This window comes from Protomyctophum bolini, assembly GCF_963924005.1.
Source record: "Protomyctophum bolini genome assembly, chromosome: 22".
NCBI lineage: Eukaryota > Metazoa > Chordata > Actinopteri > Myctophiformes > Myctophidae > Protomyctophum > Protomyctophum bolini.
Genome location: NC_137883.1, coordinates 9,189,089 through 9,200,848, shown reverse-complemented (window position 1 = coordinate 9,200,848; position 11,760 = coordinate 9,189,089). Strand labels below are relative to the sequence as shown.

At 42.4% G+C, this 11,760-nt stretch overlaps 1 protein-coding gene across 1 annotated transcript in view; it reads right to left on the bottom strand.

Annotated features, from left to right (window-relative positions):
* Positions 1–393: 393 nt before the first annotated feature.
* grin3a (glutamate receptor, ionotropic, N-methyl-D-aspartate 3A) overlaps positions 394–11,760 on the bottom strand; it is a gene marked incomplete at its 5' end in the record, with an annotated part of 68,845 nt that continues 57,478 nt past the window's right edge. The window contains 3 exons of the mRNA XM_080755512.1: positions 394–2,448; positions 8,660–8,730; positions 9,009–9,170. Of these exons, the coding sequence (XP_080611638.1) occupies positions 1,854–2,448; positions 8,660–8,730; positions 9,009–9,170 (828 nt within the window). The 3' untranslated portion in view covers positions 394–1,853. The remainder of the gene's footprint in view (positions 2,449–8,659; positions 8,731–9,008; positions 9,171–11,760) is intronic.

Below are 11,760 nucleotides of genomic sequence, written 5' to 3'. Positions count from 1 at the left end.
GCGGAGCAATTGCGGAAAATTGCGGAATTTGCAAAATGCAGAAATTACAAATTGCGGAAATTGCGGAAACTGAAAATTGCGGCAATTGGAAATTGCGGAAATTGGAAATTGCGGAAATTGGAATCTTGTGCAGCGTGATACAATCTAAACCTATGTGGTTTGTTTCATATTCGAGGAATTACCATTACTCATTACTGTATGAAAATCAGCTTGCAACATTCTTGAGCATGTTCTGTATACAAGAATCACATGTTTTGGTTGAAGAGGATTTAAGGATGGCTAAATAACACAAAGTTCAAACAAGAAAGGTAATTTTCTTTTTCTTTTTTAATAACAGAAATCATCCCATGAACAGAATTGATGCAAGAAAGAAACACAACAGGTTTTGTTCATGATAGCAGGTCCAGTTCTAGTGTTTGTGACATCTCAGAAAGGTCTTTGGACCCATTCACAATATATAAGTATCATTATGGATCCCTTTGCAGCTATATCGTGTGCATTTTCCAGCATGTACGTTTTTCAGCGGGTACTCAAAATGATTTGTGGACATACTTACTGTGGGGTCCCCCTTGTGACCAGAGTCACCGACATCAATTTAATGCAAGAGGCTGAACCCCAAGGAAAGAGCCTGTACTGTAGCTTTCTCGTGTGGGTCCTGGGTTGAAAAGGTTGAAGGCCTGTGGTTTAATCTTCATTTCATGTGTATCTTGCATCGTGTATTTCAGTTCAAGAGGTATATGTTAAACATTGAACTGTCAGTCATTATGAACAGAAGAATACAAAACATGGATTATACATGAGAGTCGTACCCTGATACATCATATTATGAATAGGTTTCAGTACAAAACCTGTGCAGTAGTACAGACTGAGGTCCATATAAACAGTGTTTTTGGCAATCCACCATGAGATGCCAATGAGCCATTCTTGCAGAATAAATTGTCTTGCTAAAGCATAACCGATTAAACCCGCTGGTAATCATTGTATTGTAACGGCCAACTCCCATAGAAAAATAAATAAGACCGTAAGACCAAGCCCAAACCATTGATAATGCAGTCAAATATCACCCCAAAAATACTGTGGCATCAGTGGTGAAATTAACCAGCAATGTAATTTGTTTTGTCTTTTCCTTTCCTTTTTTATTGTTTTATTTTTTCTCACTGTGCTGACACCGTTTCATCAGTACACAAACAACCGGTGTAGCTGGCTGGGTTTATACACTGAGAATACATGGAAGTCATACTCAAGTGAGTTAGCCCATCAGCTTAAATACTAAGGTGCCTTTATTTCTATGTGTCTTTGTGTTCATGGAAAGATAAAGGGAGAAACGTGTGGAGGACATTGCAGGGAGAGGACACAGGACCAACGGATAAGAATGGGAGGACTGAAAAACAAAAAGAAAGCAAAACATGGAGAGATGGAATGAGGAGAAGTATAAAGATGGAGTAGAAGGAGAAGAATGTTGAGATGATGAAGGGACGTAGAGGAGAGAATGCACGGCTCTTCCACAGGAGGAAGTTCATGACCAGCTCAATGCGGGTCTCGGAAGGGTCTGAGTTCATGTTCCCTGGCTTGCTCTTTTCCAAACATGGAGAAACCCTCCGACGGTCTAGTACATGCTTAGTTCCAGACGCATGGGAGTGTTTGACTGGAAATTCTTGTGTCTGAGAGAACTGTATTCCCTGGGGAACATTTCATTCCAACATTCAGTCAGGAGCATTCTAAGTTCCAGAGCCCTGAGGAGATTCTGATTCTAAAAACTCTGGGGAGAATCTCACATCAGCACTCTTTTTTTTAGGACCTTGCTGCGGTCTGTAGTTAACCAAGCTCCTCTCGAACAGAGGAGTTTTTCCAACTCAAGGGGTGTTGCTGTGTGGGTTTGTCTGCTGGTGGGGTTGGCTATACTGAGCAAACTGGTTAGCTTGGTTGGACTGGTGCGCTGTGGGCTGGCCGGCCTGGTTCGTTGGCTGGTTCGCCGACTGATATTGTTCCATCTCTAGTTCCCTCTTCCTCCTCATGGCTGACTGCAGCTGCTGCTTGATCATGAGGATCTGTCCTTCCAGTTCCGACAGCTCCTGGACGAGTGGGTTACGGCCCACGGTGACCCCAAGGCCAGGGCCACAGTCTCCAACGCCCAGTCCCAGACATTGTCCTGGGGCTTGGCCCGGTCCAACTCCCAGTCCGGGACAAGAGCCCAGTCCCTGCCCCAAACCCAGCCCCAGCAGGTCAGAGCGACCATTAGGAGTGGTCACCAGGGGCAGGTGCTTGTCCAGCTTGGTTAGGGAGCGGGAGTGAGACAGGGGAGAAGGAGGAGGAGGAGGAGGAGGGAGGTCCTGGGAAGGAAGACGCTCCAGGTCATTCTGCTGCTCCTGTGGGAGGATCCTACGCCTGTTGCAGTGGGAGGACTCAGAGCGGTTCCAGGACGCTGATTGGTTGTTACCTTCGTTGCACCTGGAGATCAGACAGACAGAATAACATATTCATATATATGTACTGTAAGTCCAGTACTTCTCTACTGGACTCGACTGATGGAAAAAGGTTTCTTCAAGCAGAATTCCAAGAAACCCATTTGGTGCATCCCAGTCTTTCTGTTGAAGAAATAATGTCGATGATCTATAGCAGTGGTTCCCAAACCTTTTCTTGTCAAGGAACCCCCAAATCGACATGTATTAGGCCACGGACCCCCCATTTAATGGCATTTCTACCTCTGGTACCCCAATTTATATTGTAAAACCACTGTTAATTTAACTCTGAGAGTTAAATTAACAACATTAACACTCTCAGATTTACAGACCCATAAGGGTGCATTTGAGTTCCAAACTATCATTTAGCTGGGGACCCCCTGGAACTCCCTCAGGTACCCCTGGTTCACTTCGGGAACCGCTGATCTATAGACCTGGTGTTCAAACAACTTGTACGTGCTCTTATTTGATAGGTTCTGTAGTTTGGGTATGAGAGCAGACCACTAAACCCAGCCAGAGAGGGGAATAGGCCCTAATTTCACTACCGTCACATCTGGGAAAGAGCCAAGAAAACCTCATGTTAAGGAAAACACCCAATGGCCTTGGAGATTGTAAAAGCTCTATGTACTGCAGACTTGGCACAACAGAAATGCTCATAAGAACCACACACCTCATTTACACAGGGTGGATTCCACTGACCGACTTACATTTTGCTGAGCATGAAAACCGGTTCTTTTTTTTCATAAATTAATGACCTACTTCATCATAAAAGAGTGCTACACAAAAGTAGGGAAAATAGCAAATCTACAGGCTCACAAACCGTCGCAATGTGACACATTGTGAGCTTTGCCTTGTACGTTCTCTATTTTCACTATTTTGTGTGTGTGTGTGAGAGAGATTTTCTTTTTTTTTTACGAATACACTTTTTTCCGAATGCAAACTATTTTTCCGAATGCACACTTTATTTTTTACGAATACAAATAATACTGGCATGAAAATGACCCCATATCAAACGCATAATATTTGGGTGGGGCATGCATTTCCAACTTGCATCGTTCCAAGTAGGCCAGTGCCCAACGGGCACCGCTGTAGAGGCGCCATGGATGGACACTGCTCTAGTATCTAAAATTATAGTAATGGTCACAGAGTTCTCAGAGTCAAATTCACTTGGTTGAAATGAATGCTGTTTGTTTGCACCAACCACCCTGGCATCGCAATTTTGGAATTCCATTATGTTGTGCCAATACTGTACATGCATTATTGATTATGCATTGTGCCATTATAGTTGCATCACGACATTCTGAGAGCTTCTAGATCGGTTATTTAAAAAAAATACTTTTGATTTATTTGTGCTTAAATCTTTGAATCAAATTGAGTGCTCCAGTGCCTTTGTGTTCAGAAGTGTCCCATAGTACTATTTTTCATATTTCAAGCTTATCTACTGTATCGTACTCTACTCTCAACAAGGCCTGTCAACATGGGAAAATAATTAGGCAGTAGCAATCATCGTAAAAGCATGCTCATTGATGGGGAAAATAAATTAAATCAATAATGTGCCTGCTGGGAACCCTCCTTAACCATGCTTAGCCCAGGTGAACAGACTGTGGTGAAAAGCCAAAAGTATAATTTGACAGCCTAATTTGGAATACTATAATGTCTCCTGCTTATATTTTTGTTATGTGTATCTATGACTGTTCTGTTCATTGTCTTCTGGCTTCTGAATAAACATTTGTACAAGTAACTTTAAGGCTATTAACATTTTAGACATTGTACTAGATTTGATTTGAGCTGGGGAAAAAAATACTTTCCAATATTACTAAGGGCATTGAGAGATTTAGAGGTTTATCAGTTAAGTGGAAAAAAAGAAGTGAATTCACAACATTCACAAATTAGACATGGTGAGAAACATGAGATGCGACCATCAGCATATTCAACATAATGGATCATTCTGAAATGAGTTACCAAGAATACAAATGTAATGTTTGTTCCTGTTCTTATACAGCTATTGCTAAGACAACCATGTTATGAATACCAGCTGTCAAAAGACCCGTTTGAAATCCTAATGCTATTTGAGTTTTCTTTCTTTCTTTCTTTCTTTCAAGCACGGTCAGGACCTGGACGAATTTGTGACGTGCCAAATCAAGTCAAACCAAGACTAGTCAGATCTGGCCCAGAATATCACCTGATTTCAACGAACATAAATTCTGCCCACTAAGACAGACGTCCCTGGATGAATCAGAGAGCGTTCGATAGAGGCCTGATCAACGTAAGTCATATCATAACTAGTCAGATAAGCTATATTATTTTAACTGGTGAAGACGTCCTAGAAATGACGTAAAGATCATCCCCATATGGGCTGTGATCTGGCCTAGTCCTGAACGTCACCAGAGGACGTCATCATGACGTCATTTGGCTTGCTGGGTTCTTTCTTTCTTCCATTTCAATTCTTTAAATTGAAATGGTCTTTTTTCTTTCATTATCAAAGCAGCAATCAAGCCAGCCGATTGACAATTTAGTGTAAAAATATTTGAGCGGAGAATGATGCCAGGTTCTTGCAGGACATCAGGACAGTAATCATTTCCGACTCTCTGACCGAGTGTGAGGAAGGATTCTGCAGAGTTCAACTGACCGGGCATAATTATACCAGAGTAGGTAATCTATCCTCGTTACCACAGGCATCTCTCGCATGGCCCTGCCTTCCTAATTATAACATATTTGACTAATTCCAATTCCGGCCAGAGTGCAAAAGCATAAATTCAGTGGCGTTTCGTATGGCAGTGATGTAGCATATGCAATGGAGTAGAAGGGAATGTAATTCATTCAAATAAAGTAAAGGAGTTACTTTGCTTAACAAAGGCTAACACAGGCTAATACACTCAGCAGTCAACTGACTTGGGTCAGTAATTTCCCTTCAGGCACATAACTGACAGTTAAGTTTCTTCAGTCCTACTTTGTCAGTCCTACTTCTGGCATCAGTTAAACTAATTTCAAAACTGATAGGAACCTTGCACTTGATGCTGTATTAACACTTTCTTTGCCCAGGAATCTTTCAGAATAAAGGCTCTAGAGTGCCCAGCAGATGAGGCAGATCTCTGAAAAGCCCTGCCTTCCATTTCCCCAAAAAACAGGGAGACATAATCTTAGGTGCTATTTACACGAGGATGGTGTTCATAGAAAACGGCAAAATAAAGTATCGTTTGCTGCTGTCATTTAGACGAGAACCGTGTTCTCAGGAGGTGAAAACGCAACAAAGCGAAACCTTTGAGAACACCGTTTTATCCCTTCTCCGTGTAAACAGGCAAAACGGTGAATCCGCAAAACTTATGACATCATGGCTCACGTTGGCTCACAGCGCATATGTTTATTACATTGATGCAGAGCCATATAATGATATAATGGAGTTCCTGAACAAGCCTCCCTCCTCGCCTACAACGTGCTGCTCATCAGCTATGGTGAATGTAAAACAATGATGTAAATAAAAAGCCTTGTGATAGGCGGCAGCCGCTGCAGCAGCGTTTATGTAGCCTAATGCATTATAAAATATATAACCATCCCGTGGCGTGCTTTGCCTGCATGCTCTGGGCTCTGGTCAGCCCAGAGCAGTGTTGCGCGGCACTGTTTTTTTGGCAAATCTAAGCCAGCAAATTTAAGACGATCTCTTCAAAATAAGAGTATTTAAAAAAAGTTATTTGCACATTAAAACGACAAATTAAGCATTTAAATTATGCTATAAGACACACATTATGTTTCTGTGTTATTTAATTACTTATTTTTACACAGAAACATAATGTGTGTCTTTACAATAACTGTAATGTAATAATAATACTAATAATGTAATGTAATAATTATTTAATTAACGACACTTTTATTCTGAAAGTCTTAAATTTGCTAGCTCTCAAACAGGAAGTTCTAGATTTGCCAAAAAGACGGAGCTGTGTTGCGCAGGCTTGCATGAAGGGGTTCTTCTTCTTGTACGTGGGTGACTGGTCTATTTGGCAGCCCGTTATCGCCACCTAGCGACATTATAGCATAATAGCACATTATAGCATAACGTGTGCGTTCTCGTGTAAAGGGTAAAAAAATAATTAGAACGCAACGGGACTTTGCCGTTTTATCTGGAGATGGTCCTCGTGTAAATAGCACCTCAGATGAGGCAACGCATATTGGGCTTAAAGTGCCATATGGTTCTGAAACACTATTTCACTCAATGCAGATCTTGAAAAAACACTCAACGCAAATGAGAATAAAGCTCTTAGACATTACTAATAGAAATCTATCTCTGTGTCACACACACACACACACACACACACACACACACACACACACACTCTCCCTTTCTCTGTTTAAACAGTTTGAGGTTATGTCAATGTGCGATTTTTCATCCACTTTTCGGAGCTGATAATTGCTATCCAACAGACTCTGACCATTTAATTTAGCTCCAGATTAACTGCTACTTATTTGGATGTTAATTGATGTCACTAACTCCCAACCGCTAATTTTCACAAGTGCTCCAAAAATATGCAGCCATACCCAATATTAGTGTGTGTGTGTGTGTGTGTGTGTGTGTGTGTGTGTGCGTGAGTGCGTGAGTGCAAGCGTACATTTTGGTTTGGTTGCATTTCATTCGTAGGTTTCACCCAGTAATCCAGCAAAGTTTTACGTGTAATTTAAGCTAAAAGCATGTGCGTGCCGTGCGTACATATGTCCATATCTTGTGTGCGTGTGTGCGTGCTTGCATAATAATTATGCATGTGTGAGGTGCAACATACAGAGCACAAGGTCCTACATCTTCTGATGATAATGCAATACAAATGAGGAGGCAACTTCATCTCCTGGGCGGGAACCCCTTTTGGTGTTAGCATTATGTTATGCTTTAGCTATTGAAAAATAGCAGATCAACAAGCTCATAGCGCGCCACCGAGCTTGTAGGTCTGCTATTTTTTTTAAATCGAAGAACGACTGACATAGAAACATAGCTTTTTCAGAAAACTGTCAGGATGCAGAAGACATTTTTAGAATCTGATCTCAGGTCAGAATGGGTTAAGGGATCACTGCTGACTTGTGCTGCTGCCTGTGACCCCGGCTGCCGGCCTGGTCATTGTTGGCTTAACTATTTGGCGTCCACATTTTTGTTTTAAAGCACAGAATGACCTGTCCTATTTTATGTCAGGGTATGGTAGGGTTTATCAGGTTAAGGGAAACTCTTGGCATGTACTGTACTCACAGTAATGGTGAAATCAAGGTAGGCCTACTAAGGTAATGCCTTTCATGGTTTTTTGAGTGGTGCAACCACTCCTATAGACAGCTACAGTATGTCTGTCCCTGGGTCTGTCCGAGCGAAAATAGCGTTATAGCGTTTGTTCACCACCAAGTGTCACTGTTGCACAGCCTAACACACAGGCCAGGGAGGAGGGCTTGTACAGTACAGTACAGTACAGTACAGTACAGTACAGTACAGTACAGTACAGTACAGTACAGTACAGTACAGTACAGTACAGTACAGTACAGTACAGTACAGTACAGTACAGTACAGTACAGTACAGTACCACTCACTTCAGACAGGTCTGATTGGTCTCATTGTAATTTCAAACCCAGCAGATTCCACTTACAATAAAGAAATGCACAATGGTGGAGTGATCACAAGCAACAGATTAACAGTGGATGGACTTAGAAATTAGAATGAAACGAGGTTGGATCCAGAATCCCTAAATTGGGCAACAAAATGATACATTTTTACTAATGTATTGTTACTCTTCACATGGTACTAATAAAGGGCATGAATGTATACGGGAGCACCCACTGATTTTAGAATGACTACATTCAGGATGCAGGATCTGCATGTGGCTCTAACTATACCCCCAACGAGTTTAATTACACTGCTGTCGGTTTAGTCAATTGAGCGAGTAGATTTTCTCCAATGTTAGATTATCCATGAAAGTACTGAAAGCCTAATATATATGTGAAGCAAGAGAGAATAGAATGAGAAAAGAAAAGAAGAGAGAGAAAAGAGAGAGAGAGAGAGAGAGAGAGAGAGAGAGAGAGAGAGAGAGAGAGAGAGACAGAGACACACAAACAGACAGAGTCCCCAGGGGCTCAACAACAGCTTGTTTGTCATAACTACTTATTTTTAAATAACTAAGAGTGAATGCTCTGAATGAATTTGCATGTCATATCTAATGGACTGAATTGGAGGTAGGTACCTTTTCTCTGGCTTGGTTATGGTTGGTAGCTTGTCATCAGTGAAGACAGAATTGAGGGCTCGGTGTAACCTCTGGAAAACAAGCCACACATCATTACATAAACAAAGAAACAGAACAGAATAAAAATGTAATTCTTTTTATTTTTGTATTATTAATGCGAGTTAAACATGAATCAGCGTTTAATGAACGAGGGGCGGAGGTAAGAGAAGAGTTCAGCTGCGGTCCCCCAGTTTCAATCTCTACCATGGTGCAATTTGTGCATTGATCCGTCCCTTGCTCAAAACAATCAGAGACCGTGCAGACATCGTCTTGCGCTCGTGCATGTGTGTGCGTTGGTGCATATACATACCTGGCTGGTGTGCAGCCAGTATCTGAAGCGCGGCTCCTTGACCCTTGGGATGACGAATCTATAGACGATGTGTTCGGCCACGGTGGTCACCAGTGACAAGGCTACGCCCACACACAGCATCACAAACAGGCCGGAGAAGTGCTTTATACCCATCTGTAATGTCTGTAGAGAGAAACAGAGAGAGGGAGGAGGAGGAATGATGGTGAAGGAGAGAAAGAGATAGGAGGAAGATAGCGAAGAGGCAGAGTGAGAGATTGAGACAAGGGGAAAGACACGAGAGAGATGGGGTCAGGAAGAGGGAACGGAGGGATACAGATGAGGAGATGCAGTATATGGAGGGAGAGAGAGAGAGATGGGGGGATAGAAAGCATCATTGATAGACATGGAGAGAGCAGATGCAGGAGTCAGACAGGATGACAGAGATAAAGGGAGAGTGATGATAGAAGAGCAGAGGGCAATTATGAAAGAGATGAAGGGTGAGATTGTAGGGACAGAGGTAAAAAATAAAATAATGATTACCACTTCAAATAAAACATTCTTCACAATGCATTCTATACATGCCTAACAGAGGGTGTTCTCATCAAAAGAACAGTCTCATTACTCTAATCAATAATCACAAGCGACAATTAACATTCATCACGAGTGTGATACACCACATCAAGAACACAGTAACAACATTGGAGGCTACTTTTTCTACTACTACTACTACTGATTTTGTCCAAACCTCACACATATTTCTGGGGTCATACTGTATGAGATCAAGATGTAAAAGACTAATCTACTGGTGATTATCGGTTGATAACATTCGAACCCATGTTTCCCCATATAACTGGCAGCTGCACTAACGCACCATGCAGCTACAATACTTGGTCAGACATATGTTACATTTATACGAAGCTCATGGACACAATGTCAATGGGCATCTCGGCGTCAGTCTTTCAACTCTAGTCAAGCTAGCAGGATCTGAGAGGGGGTGGGACTTAAACAAAGAGGACGAGGGAGACGGTCTGAGAGATGAAAGAAACAGGTGAAAATAGAGGTGTGCGGACCCCCATTCTGAAATTGTATGTGTGCCAGGGAGTCAGGAACCCCCCTAGAAGAGAAGATTTATGTTTAAAACAAAACAAAAATCCAAATTATTCATCATTATTCACAAAACATTTCCAAAATCTTCAAAAATAGCAGATGCCGAAGCTCGCAGCGCGGAGCTTCACTTAGTATCTACCAAAAGCAACAGACATCAATAGGCTAACTACAAGGTGGGCTGTGGCTGGTCAACTAACACGCCTGGAGGAGAAGAGTGTGAGACAGTTCAACCAGATGCTGTGTGGACGCTACCTGAGAACTGCAATGACATGGACATTAATAGTTGAAGGATAGGACGCTTAAGGTGTTTTGGACAGTGTTGCTTTAGGGCCTATCTGCTACCAGAGCTGTTGCAGTAGAAGTGATCCAGGTGCACACGTATGATAAGATGTTAGCACTGTCATTTATTTTATTTTATTTTGTATTATTCATGTTTGGCCCAAGCATCTGGTGCCCCCCCAGAGCTTGAGGATCAGGGCTGCAGCCCCTGGAGACATTATGTTGGGGGTGCCTGAGCACTGTAATAACTATTATGTTCAATAAAAAAAAAAGAAAAAGTGTGTGTTAAGCTACGCAACAGTGACACTTGGTGATGAAAACCAACCAAAAGCTATTTTCGTGCTCGGACAGACCCAGCCAGCCAGGGACAGACCCAGGGATCGAGGGACACACATAGCTGTCTATAGGAGTGGTTGCACAACTCATAAATAATCAACTAATTTTGTAGAGAAGACTATGAAAACATACAGACTGGGTCCATTTTTACTAAAAGCAGTTTCCGGGCATGGCCTATTGTGGGGAGTCACGGTTTGATCCAAGGAATGCATGGGAAAACATTTGATTGTACGACCTATGGTTCAAGAGTTACTGGATGAAAGAGAACATGAAAAGGATAAAAGATAGAAGGGTGTAGTGTGTGTGTGTGTGTATACAGCAGTGTCTCTCTCTCACACACACACACACACACACACACACACACACACACACACACACACACACACACACACACACACACACACACACACACACAGAGAGAGCTAAAAACTAATCAAGAAAAACATTCAAGTCTCAATTGATATTCTAGTGCCATGTCGAAAAAAAATTATAAAATACATAGCAGATCTACAAGCCCACAACACGCCGTGAGCTTTAGACTTCCGCGTGGCCAACACACCATGCACCGCTACAGTGAGTACAAATCAGGCTTAGCAGCACTGCAGTTGCTGTCTCATGGCGGGCCGACAACAGCTTTCACTCTTCACTCCCAGAGAATGGAAACCTGTCGCCCTCCCACTGCGAACACACAGAACCAACGCTTAGCCATAACGGAAGCGGAGGACACAAGACATTTATATAGTTTGTATAATGCCCAAGTGCCTGACGCCAGAAACCAAAGAAGCTAGGTCAGCCTTTTTTCTGTGTCCAAAAACTCCCCACCATGGGGTTTCCTCCGTGGATCAGCAGATTAAAGCAATGTGCACTGTGACTGTACGCACAGCATATTCGGTTCATGCCCGGCTCATGACCGGTGTTTCTTTGTGTAATATTGAAACGGCCACACATGCGCGAGCGCACGCACGCACATTATGTACTGTATGACGTACAGTAATAAGACAATTACATAAATCTTCTTTTTGGTCTCTCTCGGCCTCTCTCGCTTGATGGT